Source organism: Tamandua tetradactyla, chromosome X, assembly GCF_023851605.1.
Source record: "Tamandua tetradactyla isolate mTamTet1 chromosome X, mTamTet1.pri, whole genome shotgun sequence".
NCBI lineage: Eukaryota > Metazoa > Chordata > Mammalia > Pilosa > Myrmecophagidae > Tamandua > Tamandua tetradactyla.
The window spans coordinates 4,179,110-4,198,489 of NC_135353.1; the positions used below are offsets into that span (position 1 = coordinate 4,179,110).

The 19,380-nt window shown below is 37.9% G+C and overlaps 1 protein-coding gene and 1 non-coding gene across 2 annotated transcripts in view; both read right to left on the reverse strand.

The window, feature by feature from the left end:
- GABRA3 (gamma-aminobutyric acid type A receptor subunit alpha3) overlaps positions 1–19,380 on the reverse strand; it is a 249,801-nt gene that overhangs the window by 83,863 nt on the left and 146,558 nt on the right. Inside the window, exon 5 of the mRNA XM_077146483.1 lies at positions 14,478–14,698. Coding sequence (XP_077002598.1) covers positions 14,478–14,698 — 221 coding nt within the window. The remainder of the gene's footprint in view (positions 1–14,477; positions 14,699–19,380) is intronic.
- LOC143672329 (U6 spliceosomal RNA) lies at positions 8,098–8,199 on the reverse strand. Its single transcript, XR_013169788.1, has one exon. It is a non-coding gene; the product is annotated as a U6 spliceosomal RNA (small nuclear RNA).

The window sequence follows — 19,380 nt, forward strand, 5'->3', positions numbered from 1 at the left end:
CCTGAGAACCCCCTCCCTGTTCCTTGTAGGCTGTTGCCAGCAAATAAAGCTTGCAGGTACTAACCTCCATACCCAGGCTACACACCCCCGCCCCGGCCTATAGTGTCACACAGTCTCACCCTACCCCCCTGAGCTCCTAGAACCGCACATGCTCTCAGCCCCCAGTCACGCCCCTCAGCTCTGCACATCAATTTATGGCACGCCTAGACCCGCACATGCACACAGCCCTCAGTCACACCCCAACTCTGAGACAGTACTGACCTGAGCATCTGGGTCACATCTGCCCCCAGCCTATTCAGACATAACACTGACCCACTGCCATAGCTCTGCACATGCAAGTAAAGGGTTCCCGTGCCCTAGACCAGTGCACACCAGGGTTACGTCCCCTGGACCTGTGCATCCCCAAGACCTGTGCACTGCACAGTTATATTCTCCCTGGCCGCTGGGCGCCCATGTTCACAAGCACCAGCATTAACATCCCCAACCTGCACCCATACCTGCCCTGAAACAAATCACCGCACTGAGTGCCCCACCCCATGCCCAGCTCCTTGCTCCACATCCATCCCACAAACACAAGGCTTCAGATGACTGAAGGAAATCAACTTCCAAAGCAAATCAATCAGGATATCTATATGCCACAAAAACAACAGATCACTAAGCATATCACAATGCAGACAGATATAGCCCAGCCTAATGACCAAATTAAAATACCTGAGGAGACACAGATAGGATAATTGATTTCAAACATTCAAAACAGCAAATGGCAAAAAAAAAATATGGAAAATTTTGAATTGGATCTCAAGGAAATGATAGACGAAACAAAGCACAAAAATACAAGAATCATTGGTGTCCCAGAAGGAGAAGAGAGGAGTAAAGTGCTAGGAAGAGTATTTGAGGATATAATTGGGGAAAACATCCTAATTTTTATGAAGGACATAAGTATACAAGTCAAAGAAGCCTAAGAATTCCAAACAGAATAAATCCAAATAGGCCTTCCCCAAAACATATACTAATTCGTCTGTCAAATGTTGAAAAGAAGCAGAAAATTCTGAAAATGGCAAGAGAAAAAAAATCTACCACATACAAGGGAAACCACGTAAGAATGCATTCAGACTACTCAACTGGCACCACGGAGGCGAGAAGGCAGTGGTATGATATATTTAAGATCCTGAAAGAGAAAGACTTCCAGCCAAGAATTCTGTACTCAGTCAAATTGTCCTTCAAAACTGAGGGACAGATTAAAAATTTCAAAGAAAAACAAATCCTGAAAGAATACACAATAAGAGACTGACCTTACAAGAAATACTAAAGGGAGCTCTGCCAGTTGAAAAAAAAAAAAAGGACAGAAGAGGGAGGTCTGGAGGAGGGCACAGAATTGAAGAGTACCAGTAAGGGTAACTTAAAGGATAAAAAGAGATAGAGGGAAAAGAATATATAAATCTGATGACTAAAATCCAAAAGACAAGATGGTGGATACAAGAAATGCCTGTTCAGTAATAACTTTTAATGTTTATGGGCTAAACTTACCAATTAAAAGATACAGATTGGCAGAATGGATTATGAAATATAATCCAGCTATATGCTGCTTACACAAGACTCATCTTGTAAGACTTGGAAAAGCTAGTTACCAAATTAATCTGGAAGGGAAAGAGACCCCGAACAGCTAAAAGTATCCTAAAAAAGAAGAACAAAGTGGGAGGATTAACATCCCCTCACTTTAAAACCTATTATAAAGCCACAGCGGTCAAAACAGCATGGTACTGGCACAAAGACAGAAGCATTGACCAAGGGAATAGAATCGAGAGTGCAGAAATAGACCACCAAATGTATGGTTAACTGATTTTTCACAAGGCTCCCAAATCCTCTAAACTGGGACAAAACAGTCTTTTCAGTAAATGGGCATGGAAGGACCGGATATCAATAACCAAAAGAATGAAAGCGAACCCCTATCTTACACGCTATACAAAAATTAACCCAAAGTGGATCAAACACCTAAATATAAGAACTGGCACCATAAAGCTTCTAGAAGAAAATGTAGGGAAACATCTTCAAGACCCAGTAATGGGAGGTAGCTTCCTAAACTTTACACCCAAAGCACAACAAAAGAAAAAATAGATAAATGGGAAATCCTCAAAATGAAATGCTTCTGCACCTCAAAAGACTTTGTCAAAAAGGTGAAGAGGCAGCCAACTCAATGGGAGTAAATATTTGGAAATCACATATCAGACAAAGGCATGATATCATGTATACACAAAGAAATCATACAACTCAACACAAAAGAATATACAACACAATTATAAAATGGGTTAAGGATATGAATAGGCTTTTTCTGAAGAGCAAATACAGATGGCTCAAAAGCACATGAAGAGATGCTCATTTTCATTGGCTGTAAGGGAAATGTAGATCAAGACTACAATGAGACACCTCCTCATACCTATAAGTATGGCTGCTATTAAGCAAACAGGAAACTATAAATGTTGGAGAGGAGAAACCGGGACACTTATGCACTGCTGGTGGGAATGTATAATGGTGCGGCCACTGTGGAAGATTGGTGGTTCCTTAGGAAATTAAATATCAAGTTGTCCTATGACTCAGCAATAGCACTACTTGGTATATACCCAGAAGAGCTGAAAGCAATGACACTATGACACAAACAAACATTTGCACACCGATGTTCACAGCAGCATTATTCACAATCACCAAAAGATGGAAATAAACCAAATGCCCCATCAACAAATGAGTGGATTAACAAAATGGGGTATATACATATGATGAAATATTATGCAGCAGTAAGACATGACATCCCGAAGCACATGACAAGATGGATGAGCCTTGAGGATATAATGCTGATTGAAATAAGCCAGAAAAGGATAAATACTGTATGATTTCACTTTTATGGCTATGGTAAAGGTAAAATCAGAGGCTTATAATACAGAATATAGGGGATTTAGAGATACACAGAAGCTAGAGATGGGGGATCAGTTAGCTAATGAGGTTGAACGTCAATGTCAGGGAATACATAGAAGTGAAGATGGTTCTGTAGTGGGTTTATAAGTAATATTACCATATTGAAGATGAACAAGATCAAAAGGGGTTATATAGACCTACATGTCTGTGCCGGTTTGAAAGGATGTATGTACCCTAGAAAAGCCATGTTTTAATCCTAATCCCATTTTATAAATTCAGCTCTTTGTTCTAATCCCTATTCAGTACTGTATGCTTGAATCTGTAATTAGATAATCTTCCTGGAGATGTGACACAATCAAGAGTGGTTGTTAAGCTAGATTAGTTGGAGACGTGTCTCCACCCATTCTATGTGGGTCTTGATTAGTTTACTGGAATCCTATAAAAGAGGAAACATTTTGGAGAAAGCTATAAATTCAAGAGAGCAGAGAATGCCACAGCACCACAAAGCAGAGTCCACCAGCCAGCAAGTTTTGGAGATGAAAAAGGAAAATGCCTCCCGGGGAGCTGGAGAGGAAGATAACAGATAATGCCATGTTCACCATGTGTCTTTCCATTTGAGAGAGAAACCCTGAACTTCATCAGCCTCCTTGAACCAAGGGATCTTTCCCTGGATGCCTTAGATTGGACATTTCTATAGACTTGTTTTAATTGGGACATTTTCTCAGCCTTAGAACTGAAAACTAGCAACTTATTAAATTCCCCTTTTTAAAAGCCATTCTGTTTCTGGTATATTGCATTCTGGCAGCTAGCAAACTAGAACAGTGTCCCACTGATTAACTTATTAATACTAAAAATATAAATTAGTTCTTGCAAGAACTACTTCAAAGTTATGATTCATGTACAAAGAGTGTTTAAGTACAGGGTACAGGGGGAAAACTGCTTTTGCATGCTATGGGGTATGTTTAAATGGAAACCATCAGCACTACCACAGCAATAGCAGAGGTAAACTATGGGGGAGGGACAAGAGTTAAAAGGAGGTTTAGATTTCCTATTTGGTGAGGGTGTGTTTATCAGTTTTCTTTCTCTTGGGAACAATCTGATTATCTAAAATTGAGAGTGTTGATGGACTGTGGGCTTTGGGCCCTCTACATGATCCCTGATGAATGCAGGTGGGTGAAGGATGCACTGATGGAGAAGTAGATTGGCTAATAATAGTGTATACATATGATCGAATGTTGTGCTGCTACAGAAAGGAACAAGTTGTGAGGCCTGTAATGATGTGAATGAACGTGTGGGACATTTGGTGAGGCAAAGTAAGCCAAAAACAAAAGAATAACAATGGTATGGTTTCCTTAAAAAAAATGCTTGCAAGAAAACAGGGGCCTAGATTGTAAGCTATTATAGCAGACACATTTAGCCCGGAGAGGTAATAATTATTTCTGGATTTCGAGAGGCTGTTTTTTGTTATTGTTGTTGTTTTTTGGGTGCATGGTCCAGGAATCAAACCCAGGTCTCCTGCATGGAAGGTGAGCATTCTACCACTGACCACCTGTGTACCCTGCTTTATATATATATATATATCCTGACATTTAGAAATAAGAACAAAACCAGTCAGGTTAGGGTTAAAATAATTCAGAACACGGGGGTAAGGAAGACAATGTGTATATTTTAGAACCACACATACTCTTTGAGACCAAAGAAAGAAAGGTTTATTTGGTCTAGAATGAAATTTTCTGTAGCACATAATCTAACTCAACCTATCTGTATAGCTCATTTGAACAACTGAAACACAGGGAGCCCAGAATAAGAAAGAGTTCCTTTAATCCTGTATAGATTAACGTAATGCCTGGATATATCCTAGAGTATATTAAGCAGATAATCAAAAAGTATTGGCAAAATCCCTTGAGGGATGGGAGAAAAAATATAGAACTATTAAACCACCATCAGAAAATCCCCTGATACAGTGTCAAACGTTAAGTACACTCAAATCAATTGGCCATACCCTTGCTCTTGAGGCTTACTCTTGTGAAGCTTACGTAGGTAGTGGAGAAGCTTAGACTACCTATAGGCATGCCTAACAGTTACTTCTGGAGGACCTCTTTTGTTGCTTAGATGTGGCCTCAGTCTCTCTAAGCCCAACTCTGCAAGTGAAATCATTGCCCTCCCCCTACGTGGGACATAGCATCCAGAGGTGAAAGTCTTCCTGGCAGTGTGAGAGGTGACTCCTAGGGATGAATCCAGCCCTGGCAACACGGGGTCAACAATGCCATCCTGACCAAAAGGGGGAAAGAAAGTGTAATTAATAAAGTATCAGCGACAGAGAGAGTTCAAATAGAATTGAAAGGCTACTCTGGAGGCTGCTCTTATGCAAGCTTCAGGTAGACCTTGCTACCTATCATAACCTGCCAACCCCCAACCAGGACCATTCCAGTCAATCCCAAAGAACACTTAGGGTAATATATAAGATTCCACAAGGGTTCCAGGCACTAGGGTAACTTTCCAGAAACCTACACCCTCCAGATGGGTCCCTGGTCCAGATAAGTCCTGAAACCTAGCCCAGCCTCTCCAGAACATCAGATAGTTTCATCTCCCTACTCCATATTAATGACAGCCCCTTCTAACATGGAAAAGTTAGAATGGCCATAGCCCAACACCCCTAAAGAGAGGGATAGAAATATCAAAGATGATGGAAGAGTTATACTGAGAAGATGGGATTTAATAATTGAATATGATTGCTGAGTCATTAAATTGATATCTCTTTTAGTCTCCAAGTATCTTAGAGCAGCTAGAAGTAAAAACCTAAAATTGTGGGATTGTAAACCTTGTCAAACTCTGAAATATGTTCTACAATTAACTGTAATGTCGTGCTTTGAAATTTATTGCTTTCTTGTATATGTTATTTTTTCACACAAAAAAGAAAAAAGTCTATGGTGATGATAAAAAATATTTTTTCTTTCTAACTTCCTGTGTTCTGGAGCAGCTGGAAAGAAAAATCTGAGACAATGGAAAGGTAGTCCATGATAAACTGTGGGATCTGTCTTGTAAGTACTTGTTTGAAAGTAGAATGTTTGAAAACCATTGCTTTTTACTTTCTATGTTTTGTGTATATGTTATACAATAAAAAAGTTTTTAAAAAAATACCTTATTTAGTGGGAAAAGTGTTCGCTTGAAGCCAGACAGACCTCCATTAACTTAATAACTGCATGATATTGGGTCAATCATTTTTCTATCTTTACTCACCTTCTAGATCTGTTCAATAGGGATAATACTACCTTTATTGAGGTGATTAGAAATGTTTTATATAAAGTGTCTGGTGAATACTCGGTGTTCAATACATAGCAGTGGTTGTTTGTATAATTATTAGAGTAGTATGACAGCTTTCTAACTGGGCATCTCATTTTCAGCCTTGCCTTCCTTCAATCTATCTCCTACACTACTCCCAGAGTGATCTTTCTAAAACAAAATATGCTTGGCATTCCCTATTTAAACTCTTCACTGGATCCTCATCATTTTTTATGCCAATGTAACTTGTAAGCATCCTTCCCCACCACAGACCACTTCTACCCACTGTATTCTGTGGTCCAGTCATAACAAACTTCTTTCAGTTCCTTTAGCATATCATCACAATCTTTCCCTATTTCCCACTCCCCAGGCCTTCAAACATATTGTACCCTTGCTCTGGACCATTTCATCCATATCTTTTAATCTGATTTTCTTCTATGCATCTTTCAGGTCTTGGTTTAAAAGTGATTTCCTCTGGAGTTCATTGCTGATATGTAATTTTTTTATACATCTTTCTCTTTTCTACACTATAATTTTATCACATTTTGCACCTCCCTATTTTTAAGGTCTTTTATTGTGCAGCTATCTGATATTCATCGTCCCTGCTAGATTCTCTCATAGCTCTCTGTACTTCTTTTAGCACTTATTCTGTTTTATCCTCATGGCTTGTTTAACTGTCTTCCACACAAGAATGTAAATTCTATGAGGACAGAGACCGCATTTATTTGGGCACAGTATCTTATTCCTAGAGTTCAGAACAGTGTTTGGGCCTCCTTAAGCCCTCAAGAAATATTTTTGGAAGAATAAACAAAGGGGAGTGCTAATAATACACATAAACTTTCAGACACATATTATTTCATGAAAACATGCTTCTGTGGATGCTATTTCCTCTGCCTGGAACATCCTGTTTCAGTTTGCTAAAGCTGCTGGAATGCAATATCCCAGAAATGGATTGGCTTTTACAAAGAGTATTTTTTAAGTTATAAGTTACAATTCTAAGGCCATGAAAATGTCCAGATTGAGGCACCAAGAAGAGGATACTTTTTCAGAGGAAAGGTTGCTGGCATCTGGGGTTCCTCTGTCACATGGTGACATCTGTTTGTCCTTTGATCTAAAATATCTCTGTGGGCATTCTCTTTCTCTTAGCTTCTCTTGACTCTGAGCTCTCTCCAAAATGTGTCTCCCTTAAAGGACTCCAGCAAGCGGATGAAGATCCACCTTGAACAGATGAGGTCACATCTCCATGGAAACAACTCAAAAATAGGTTAGCCACCACAAGATTGGATTAAAAGAACAAAGGCTTTTCTGGTGTACATAATAGATTCACACGAACAACAGCTGCCTTTACTCCTCCCCTCTTCCTTATCTGTTTGATAATTACCTATATGTCCTTCAAGATCCAAGACACAAGATAAGACTTACTTCCTTTTATAGCTTTCCTTGATGCCCCTGCATGATTTTTTATGTTCCTACACTATAATTTTTTTATACATCTTTCTCTTTTCTACACTATAATTTTATCATATTTTGCACCTCCCTATTTTTAAGGTCTTTTATTGTGCAGCTATCTGAGCACATGTCTGGTTTCACAACTAGACTTCTAAGGTCATTAAGAGCATGGCCTGTGGTTTATTTATCTCTATAGCTCAGCAAATATCCCATAGATTTGAACATAATAAGCATTCATAAATGTGTGGAATGAGTGATTCAAGACAAAGGGATAAAATCCAGTTATATCCAATGATTATTTGTTCTTCCTACTCAGATAGTGAATGACATTTTTTACTGTATTATATATTATGCAAAGTTTATATACAATAGGTATAAATAATAATACTATGAGCATGTTTACCCATATCCTCATCAATAGATAAAATAGAGATGATGCTTCTTATTTATCCATACCTGAAAAATGGGATAGACTGCATAAATGAGTATGTCATCTTGTGTTGGGGGCGTGTTCATCTTCTTTGTATTGTTCCAATTTTAGTATATGTGCTGCTGAAGCAAGCAGCAGGCAATGCATTTTATGGTTGTTTTGAGGTCCCAAGATGAGGCTTCTTTCTAAACTGCCCTAGTTACATAGCCATGTGATCCTTGGTCAGATTTTTTTTTACTAGGAAGCTGTTCTTCTGAAGTTCTCCCATGGAATCTAGGTAAGACTTTTGCAGGTCAAATAATAATAGGGATGCTACATAATAGCACTTCTTGAAAACTCCTAAGTGTTTCACAGACCTTATCCAATTTGCACTTTTCCTGTGCTTGCAAGAAAGGTAAAAACTACATTATTATCGGAATGAGGGACTGGAGAAACCAGGCAGTTTGTGACTTGCAAAAGGTCAGTAGATGAATCAGTTGGGGGCCATAAATAGAGCCAAGCTTTTATCTTTTAGGTTTGAGCCTAAGTTTCCCTCTAGACCCACCTTCTTGGGTCCACAGTGAAGCTTCTGCTGTGTAGGGGTACCAATGGCCTCATCAAGAGTCTGGATTTCTATTCTTCTTCTATTCTATACTTCAGAATAAGCTCAAGGCCATTCCTGTAGACTCCTATGTCATCAGACTGGAACTAAGGGACCAATAGTTATCTCCTTCCCATTCACTCAACTTTATTTTCAGGCATCTTCTCTTCATTCTGTTTTGCCTCTCCTCTCTTCAATCTGAATCCTCTCTTCTTCATATTCCAACATTCCCATCCTTATCTCTCTTTTTTCCAGCTCTCCTATAAAACCAAAACCTATTCTCTATCCTCTCTTCTTTTTACTAATCAGTTTTTCCTCTATCCTGTTCTCTTCATTCATTCTCTACCCTTTCTCCTCTACTATTCTCAATCTCTACTATATTTAGCTCCTTTCCTGCCCATCACTCTTTCCTCCCTCTGTTTTTTAAACATATTTTATTGTGAAATAAAACATATATACAGAAAATTGATAAATTTCAAAGTACAGTTTAACAAGTAGTTATAGAGCAAATCACAAAGTATAGTACAATTTACAGTTCCACAATTTCAGGTTTTTCTACCTGGCTGTTCTAATACACTGGACACTAAAAAGTTATATCTATATAATGATTCAGTAGTCATAATCATTTGTTAGACCATAACTTCTTAGTTACAACTCTCCCCCCGCCCCATTTGATCGTTCTTTCCATCTTCAGGGATATCCGGGCAATGATCATTTTAGTTTCTTCATGTTGAAAAGGAGTGTCAACATTATGGGGTAGGGTAACGCAACTGGTTGATGTTCTTAGAGAGGCTGGGACCTCAAAGTTTCAGGGCTTATTTGGCATAGGAGCAATCTGGAGGCTTAAACTTCTGAAAAATAAATTTACCAAGTAAAGCTTTTATAGAGTCTTAGATGGAGCCCTGGGTGTTCTTTAGGGTTTTCCTGAATACTGTTGGTTGGGACTTGACATACCATGGCAATTTGTAACATCTGGCTGAAGCTTGCATAAGAATAGCCTCCAGAACGACCTCTCAACTCTATTTGAAACCTGTTAGCCACTGAAACCTTATTTTGTTACATTTCTTTTCCTCCGTTCGGTCAAGAAGGCATTCTCAATCACATAATGCCAGGACCATGCCCATCCCTGGAAGTCATGCCCCACATTGCCAGGGAGTCTTACATCCCTAAAAGTCACGTCCCATGTAGGGGGGAGGGTATTGAATTTATTTGCAGAATTCAGTTTAAAGAGAGGCCACTTCTGAGCAACAAAAGAGGTTCTCTGGGAGGTGACACTTAGGCCTGTTTATAAACATGCTTAGCTTCACCATTACAGAAATAAGTTTCCTAAGGGTCAGTCTCAAGATCAAGGGCTTGGCTTATTAAATTGGGAGTCCCCAAAGCTTGAGAGTATATCAGGAATCTTCCAGGTTCCTCCTTCTATTTTCTTGCTGCCTTTTACCCATCCCCACCTCCTCTTCACCATTGCATTCCTCCATCCACCTCATTGCATACATCCTCTCCTCTGTTTACATCTACTTCAGCCCATTCTTTCCACACATGTGTGTATGCCCAGATCCTCTTTTTCTTTTCTGCACTTTATTATAAGCATGGTTCTCTTCCATCCGTTCTTCTGTTCATGTTCTGTTATCTTCTAATTTTCCATCATACACTCTATCCGTTCATACCTCTCCCCTGGCTTATCCTCCTCACCTCTTTTTCAACATTTATATTTACCTTCATAACCTTTCATGCAGTGTGAGAGCTGTCACTCTCTAACAAGAAAAATTCCCATTGTAGTTTTGATACCATCCTCTTATGTTTTTTTCTGGGAACTCATTGCAGCAAAATCTTTCCATTGCATGTTCAAACATTGTGTTTCTACCAGCTCTTTTCTGTCATCTCACAAATATATGCCAGTCTCTCCATTTGAAAAAAAAACAACTATTCTATTACCCTTGAGTGTAGCTATTATATCCTCTACTCTTTCACTTCTCAAACAAGCTTCTGGAATGTATTCTCTATGTTCATTCCCCATTGCACTAACTGCTTCACTGAAACAGCATATGTGAAGAATACCAATTGTTGTCCATGTTACCAAACTTAAAACATACTTTTAAGTCTCTGTATTACCTGCTCTCTGTAACAGCCAACAATGTTGCTAGAATGTATAATTAATATTAAATAGCACAAAACCAAACTGGCAGAGTAAGAATGCTGGCTCAACTATTTACTAGCTAGGTGGTGTTGGCCAAGTTTCTCACTCACTATAATGTAGGATCCAAGGGTTAAAACAAGACCTGCAGAATTGGTTGGGAGCAGCTGGCGTCAGAGTGGCGGCAACAAATGGAGGAGATTGTTATCTGCTTAATTGGAGGACAGTCTGAGAGGGAGAGAATGTTTTGTTTCTTCTTTAACCCAAGGGTTAGGGTTAACCAAGGTGTTGTTAACTATCTCTTGTATGCAGGGAGTAATATACTGAAAAGTAGGCACTCTGTTTTATCTCGAAATGTACACATGCTTTTAGTCACGTAAACGCTGCAGTATATAAGCAGGAACTAGTTAAGAATAAAGTTGTCTGTTGTCTGTTATGGCTGAGCTTCAGACCCCCTGATATTGTCTGTCTCTTTCTTTCTTTCTTTCTCTTTTTCTTTCTTTCTCGTCATTCCTTAATATCCTTCGAGCTCCATTTCATAGGAAGCAACATCTGGCGCCCAGCTATGTATCTGAATTTCCTCACTTGGAAAACATGGATAATACTACCTATTTCACAGAGTTGTCATGAAGATTATTAAAGTAATATATGTAGAGTGATTAGAACAGTGCCTGGCATGTCATGTGTACATTATAGATTTTAACTATTGTACTTATTATGCTATTTTTTGGTGTTGTTATCATGATCATTCTCACTTTTTTACAGCTCTTTACACCCTTGATATATCAGCCAAGGTGAGTTAGATTAATATGCAGTAACAAACCCTAAAATCTCAGTGTCCTAAAGCACCAAAGGTTTGTTCTTCACTCTTACTGCTGTCAATATCATGTTTAGGGGAGAGGGGAGTACTCTTCTATGTCATGTTCAATAAAGGACCCAGAAGAAAGGAGCCCAAATCACATGGTATAACACAACTCACTGTGGCCAGCAAAAGAGAACATGCACTACCTCTTAAAGGCTCCTATCCTCCCTCAGAATGATGCGAGTTATTTCTATTCACACTTGGTTAGCCAAAGCAAGTAATTTGTGCATGCCTAACTTCAAAGCTCTAGGAAGAACAATACTATCATGAACCTAGAAGGAGATTAATTAGAAATATTGGAAAGTATCACTGTTGACTATCATGCTTCTTAGCTTTCAAGATACTGTATACAGGTTCTATTAAAACCTGGTTTCATTCATAGCTTCCTGTTCCTGCCTCAAGGATGGAAATATTCCATGATTGAAACTCTGGCATGATTTTTTTCTCATTCTTACACTTTCCTGAAAGGAGCATATCCATTCTCATGGTTTCAACTTCTCCCAATGTACCGACAATGCAAACTAGATCCCTAGTTTGTACTCCTTTCCAAATCCTTAGATTTTCACATCCAACTGCTATTAGACTTCTCTACCGGGATTATCTGCAGGCTTCTTGAAATAAACTTGTCCAAAATTAACCTCACAAACTTCTCCTATCTAAATTTGTCTTAACGTGCATATGGTCTACCCCTGTTTGTAGCACCATCATTCACTCATGTTCCATGGTACTTACTCTTTTGCTTCTTCTCCCTCTCTGTTATACTGAAGTTATGCTGTTTTTACTGTGACTTTCTCCTCATTGTATCACCCTTCTCCATCTTTGTCCACCACTCTGAGTTAGAACATCATGACTTCTCACCTAGTCTATTTCAGCTGTCGTCTAACCAGTTTCCCTAACTCTAGTTTTTATACCCTCAAATATATTCTTCACACAATAACTAGAGCATCATATATAAAATAGAAAACTGATCATCTCATTCTCTTACTTAAAACCTTCTACTCCCAGGATGATGTCCAAGTTCTTTAGCCTGGCATGGGACTTCTTCCACGAGTGGATCCCTGCCTTCCTCCACACTCTCATGTCTTGCCATGTCCTCCTTTGCTCTATACTACAACACTGACTTGCCTATAGTTTCTTCCCAAATACCATTCTAGCTCTTGCAACTGCTCACTTGGTTTCCCCTGCCAAGAATTTTTCTTCCTCTCTCCTGCACCTACAAATTGATTGGCTAAATCCTATCTAATAATGTGAAAACTAATGCTAATACTAATAATTAGTCACATCATCTAGGGAAGATTTGCTCAACCTGATCCAAAAGAAGGAGTTAGATGCCCCTTCTTTATCTTCCCATAATTATCCATATCTTTAGCATTTCAGTTAATATTTTCTGTGGTTATCTATTTGTCTTCCTCCTCTATTCTTATAGTCTTGAGGACAGAGTCTATGCCTTATTAATGTTTGTATCCCCAGAGCCTAGTTTAGGGCCATGTACATATTAGGAAGTTAAAAAAATGTTGGTGAGTGGATTAATGAATATTTCTTTTTCTTCCACCAACAATTTTCCTCCTTTTTGTTCATCTCCTGCAATGTTCCTTCTGTTCCTTCATCTACTTCTCTATGCACTCTCTTCTTTCTTCCAATTTACATCATGTTCTTATCGAATTTCTCCTATCTCTTTAGGATTTCTAATATCTAGACTCTTTATTTCATTCCATCTTCTCCTTTACCCTCTCACCTTTTCTGTACTTGTATCTTCTTTCATATTCTCTCTCTTTCCTCCAGCTATATATACATATACATAGTAATGCCTCTCCTCCATATTATTCATCACTTCCCTTCTCCATCCTCCTCTTTTATCCTCTTTCCCTCTTTTCTCTATCATTTGCTCCACTCCTCTATTTTCTCTTGTCCTTTAGTCTCTCAGTTTCTTCTCTGTCACCCAACTTTTATCTTATATATCTATTTGGTATTCATTCTTATCTTAGTCATCTAGTATTCTTCCAAATTCTCACAGGGAACACTTCAGAAATATCAAATTTGAGGTAATGAGGGGCCAGTAGACAGGCAGGCACATTCAATTTATTCACCACATATTTACCACACGCATATTATTTGAGCTTCATTGTGAAAAATAACAAATACACAAATTTGAAATAGTCACAGAACCTGGACTGAAGAATCTCATTTATCTGTTCAACAAATGTTTGCTCAGTTACGCAAAATTGACACTTATTAATGTGGAAGAGAACTTCAAATAATGACAGCTGACAACCGAGAAGCTAGGAAATGCATAAAATGCAAACACAAGAACAAAAACATGCCCTTTAGTGTTGAGAGAAAGAACTTATTGCACTGCAAATTCTTTCAAAGGTATCCTTTCTGTCAGCTAATTTAAATACCTAATAATCTTCATTATAATAATGAGTCCTGAAAATATAAAATCATTGGTGTAGTTCATTGCTATAGTTAAACCCAGCTATATTCTGACTTGCTCATCCTTTATATCTGTGCACACGTTTTTGGGATTTGTGTATGTATCCTTGAATACATATGTGCCTGTGTGTCAGTCCATATGTGTTTGAGCATGCATACATTTCCAAATCATGAATATATTTCCAGATGTCTTTGAATATACACATGTGCAACTCTCTGTTTGTATGTGTATCTATGATATATACCTGGGTGTGTATGCATGCAATCATTAGGAAGTATATACCTACATGTACATTTCTAATCAGTAAACTCGACAGAATTTTCAATGCCTATCCCAAAGCATGCTGTTTTCATCCCAAGTCCTCTCCCCAGGTATATTTTGCCCTCCCCACTCTCTAACCTCATCGTGTAGAGGAGGGTTCCGTTGTCCACAAGTCTGAGCAGCTTGTTAGGTGTCGTCATGTTATGGGCCACAGACTTCTTGCCATTGTGGAAGAAGGTGTCAGGAGTCCAGATCTTACTAGCCAGGAGATTGTTGAGTGGGAGGATCTTCATGGGTCCATCAAACTTAAGTCTTTCATCATGCCAGGTCTGTCGAAAGAATACATCAATGGTGTACTCCTAGGGATAGAAAGAGAGAACATTGTTTGAGTAGAGTTCTGGTAAGGGCCCACAGTTCCCTTAGCAAATATCGATTACCTTCCAACATTTCCTCTGATGCAGAGTAGCAGAACTGTATTAACAACAGTTACTGGTGAGTAAGGCAAATGATTATGATTGAAAAATAATGCCATGGTGATCCATATGCAATGACATAATATATGAACACCAAAGACCAATATAACAATCACTAATACATCAAAACCTTACATTTTAGCACATTATTTCATTTACATCACAAAATGACGTCTCAGAAACCACAACCTTACTGGCTCAAAGTGGCAGATCAGATATTTCAGAACTAGAAGAAAATCTGGAAGTTTGGGGGTAGAAGCCCTGGAAGCAAGAGACTTACAGAACATAGAGGATCACAAATCTTGATATAAATTCTTTCCAAATTTCTGGCTGGCCACTACACTACACATACATGGGGGAGATGCTGAGGCCCAGTAGAGCAGAAACAAAAGGGGAGTCTTCCACTGAATGGAAGCAGAACTGTGCTGGGTGAGATCTGTGAGTTTGTTTCTTTTTTAGACCGGAGGATTTCCCCAGCCGTCATAGATCAGGGAGCAGATATCTAAAGCTTCATTGGTTTAATGTGTCAGAGAATAAAGTTCAGGGTTGAAAGATAAGCAGAAAATTCAGGGGGAGGTCCTAGAAGCAAGGGAACCACAGAGAGGGTGAACCCAAAAATTGAGTACAAATTCTGCTCAAATCCTTGACTGCTAAACTATACAAGGTACATGGGACACTTTCAGATAGTTGGATTTAAAAATAAAAGCAACAGGAAGAAGAATAATATCTTTGGCTTTACATATCCTGATGGCTTGTAATTATACCTGAAATAAACCACAAAATCCTTCCCTAACCTAGAAAGCCCTTCATAAGCCGGTCCTTCCTTCCTTCTTGAATTCTTCCCCAATCACTCGTCCTTCTACACATTAGTCAGTCTGCCTTTATCTTTCTCCAGCATAACAAGCACATTCCTGCCTAAGAGTCGGGAGATCATATAATTTACTGTCTAAACTGGAAGACTTCTGAGGTTAAGAGGAGGCTTAATCAATTATTATAAAAGGACTGTGCCAGGTAGAAGCTGGGACTAGAATCCCATATAAATCCAAGATTTTGATGGGCTCTAATTTCAGAACTAGACAAAATCAGCCATTAACGCAAAAATTTGAAAAGGAAACGTGTCTATCCCAGGCATGGATTCTGGTTGTGGGACGCTGATGGGGAAGCATTTCCACTGAGATTCTGACCTAATCAATGACCTAATCTCATATGGGTTTGCTTTTCAAATGTACACTGTCTTCCTAGACTGAGACTTACCAGATAATAAATTACCCTAATAATTGGTCTCAATGACCTAATCTCATATGGGTTTGCTAGTCAAATGTACACTGTCTGCCTGGGCTGAGACTTACCAGATAATAAATCAACCTAATAATTGGTCTCAGGATGGGGGTACCACTACATTCACTTATAAAAACACTCTGTAGAGACATAAGTATAAATAAATGCTTGCAACTCACAACAACAAAACATTTGAAGAAGTAATCCATCATGAGCAAGAGTTAGCTGATGTAACATATAACTGAAAGACATCCCCCTCTAAAAACTTCCTTTAACAGAATTTTTAAATGGAGATTATTAAAGAAATATAATTAAAATTACAAATGCATCAATGGAGAGATTGAAAACATGAGCAAAGTCTCAGGCATCATGGAATGGGGGAGCAAAACATTTTTGAAAAATGTTTCTGCAAAAGAAACATAGTCCTTGAAAATAAAAACTCAATGGGTGTGTCACATAGCAGACTAGATATCACTAGAGATTAGAAAACTGTAAAATATTCATGAGAAAAATTGTTCGATTTACATTTCAGACATAATGATGAAAAAAATACAAAAAAGTGGTGTAGTACCACGGGAGGCAAAATGTAAGAGTTCAATATGTTGATAATAAGATGCTAAATGGGAGAGTGGAAAAACGAGGGAGAAACACTGTATTGAAAGTGCTAATGAATAACAGTTTCCCAGAATTGCTAATTGTTAACAAAGGGACAAATACTGTATGATCTGTTAGAATAAAAAAACTTACAGAGTCAGAATCTAGAATATAGGTTACCAGGGGACAGGGTGTGGATAGGGAATGGAAAGTGAAGGCTTAAAATGTACAGGGTTTCAATTTGGAATGATGGAAATGTTTTGGTAATGGATGGTAGTGATGGTAACACAACATTGTGAATGTAAAAATTATATATACACACACATGTGAATGTGATTAAAAGGGGAAATGTTAGATTGTATATATGGTAACAGAATAAAATGCTTTAAGAAATCATGGAACTACACAATACAAGCAGTGAGTCCTAAGTTAAACCATGGATTTTAATTAAAAGCACAATTATAAAAATGTGCTATCATTAATTGCATCAAATGATCCACACCATTGCAGGGTATTGCTGTTGGGGTGGTATATGGCAATCCTGTATTTCATGCATGATTGTTCTGAAAACCCACAATTTCTCTAATAAAAAAAAAATAAGAACCAAGTGGATTTGAAGAAGATCAAAAAGGAGATCTTGAAAACAACAAAATAGAAAAGGCATATTATCTACAAAGAAATAGCAATTTGGTAGAAGACTTCTTGAAAGCATCAACAGAAGCCAAAAGACAAGGAAAATGCATTTGGAAAATGTTGAGAGAAAAATAACTGTCAACCTATAATTCTACAGCCAACTACAATATAATTCAATAGTGAGATCAAAATAAATGTACTTTTAGACAAATAATATAGGGCATAGAATTTCCCGCTAATAAATCCTTATCCTTACACTGGACTTTTTTTTTTTTTACATGGGCAGGCACTGGGAAACGAACCCAGGTCCTCTGGCATGGCAGGCAAGCATTCTTGCCTGCTGAGCCACCGTGGCCCACCTTTATACTGGATTTTTTGTTATGGCTGGATCACTTACAGCATTCCAGACTCATATAAAAGTAAACATATCAGGGGAGCAAGGGTGGTTCAGTGGTAGAATTCTCACCTGCCCCATGGGAGACCCAGGTTCGAATCCTGGCCCATGTACTTCCCAAGAAAACAAACAAACAAGAACAACCAAACAAAAATTCAACAAATGGTGCTGCAGTAACAGGGTACTCACATGGAAAAAGAGTGAAATGTGACCCCCACCATATAGCATATACAAAAAAGTAAACATATTAGAGAGGCATTCCTTGACCATCTTATCATAAATAGCAAGTCCCCTTCCCCTTGTAATATGTTCGTTTTCTTCTTCTGAGAAATGACAAAATATATCTTTATTTACTTATGATTTCTTTCATTCCACTAGGTCTGGAAGCTCCAAAGCACCAGGAACATTGTTTTGTTCACTGATAAATCCCACCACTTCTAGAACTCTACAGGCATACTGTAGGTGTTCTACAAATATTTTTGAACAAATAAATGATTGAATGAATCCTCATGAAATGAACTACTAAAAGAAGTTCTTCATGTAGTTGAAAGTGAAATCAGCAAGAAGAACGAAGAAAGAATGGTGGGTATAATTATTAACAAATTTATAGGTAAATAAAACAAATATTAATCATTTAGAAATGATAAGGGGAAATTATTTGAGGCCTATAAAAACAAAGTGGAATAAACAACTAGAATAAACCAACATGGAAGAAGGGTATGGAGGTTATGTACTCGAGTATTATTTGGCAGGACATTGGAGATTTGATTGTAGTTAGACTTTATGTCAAGTGTGTACACTGACATTTAAAGTAGCCACTAAAGAACATAATAGAAATAGAATGTAAAACTTACAAAACAGTAGAGAAAAACAAGTGGGAATATAGGAAATACTATCGTCTTATAGAAGGCAAGAAAAGAAAGAACAAAGCATGGGAAAGGGAATACATAAAAGAAGAAAGTAGAAACTAACTAAATATAATCCAAAGATAAATAAACAATGCAACTATATGCTATGTACATACAGGAGACATACCTAAAGACTTAAAAACATAGACAAGTTGAGAGTAAATTTATGTGAAAATATATATGGGCAAAACTTTATAAAAATAAAAGTAATAGAGCTATAAAATACAGGTAGAATGTACTTTTAATAAAATTTTGGGGGGGCATAAAATATCATGAAATTGAAAACTGGAGTATCTCAAGTGGAAAAAATAAAAATACTAAATTTGTATGTACCAATAACATGGATTCAAAATCCATAAAAAATTTAATTATAAGGAGAACGCAACAAACTCATAAAATCTCAGAAAGTAAAAGACGAATCACACCAATAATTTTTATGATTAGACGATTTGAACATCCCAATTGATAAGCATGAGACAATGAACACACAACCTCTTCCATTTAACATTTAGGAAAACACATAGAGTACATGTCCAAAAAAGGTGACCATGTGCTAAGCTGTGAAATAATATCAAGAAATACAGAAGATTCCATATTCTACAAACTATGTTCTTACACTATGAAATAAGGAAGGCCTCTGGGAGGAGGCAGCCTTTCAGTAGAAATCTACACAGAAGGTTCAAACCCTGAAAAAATCTGAGAGGAGAGTATTAAGAGAGAAGGAAGCACAGAGGCAAGCCTTGAGGCAGGAGCCAACTGGG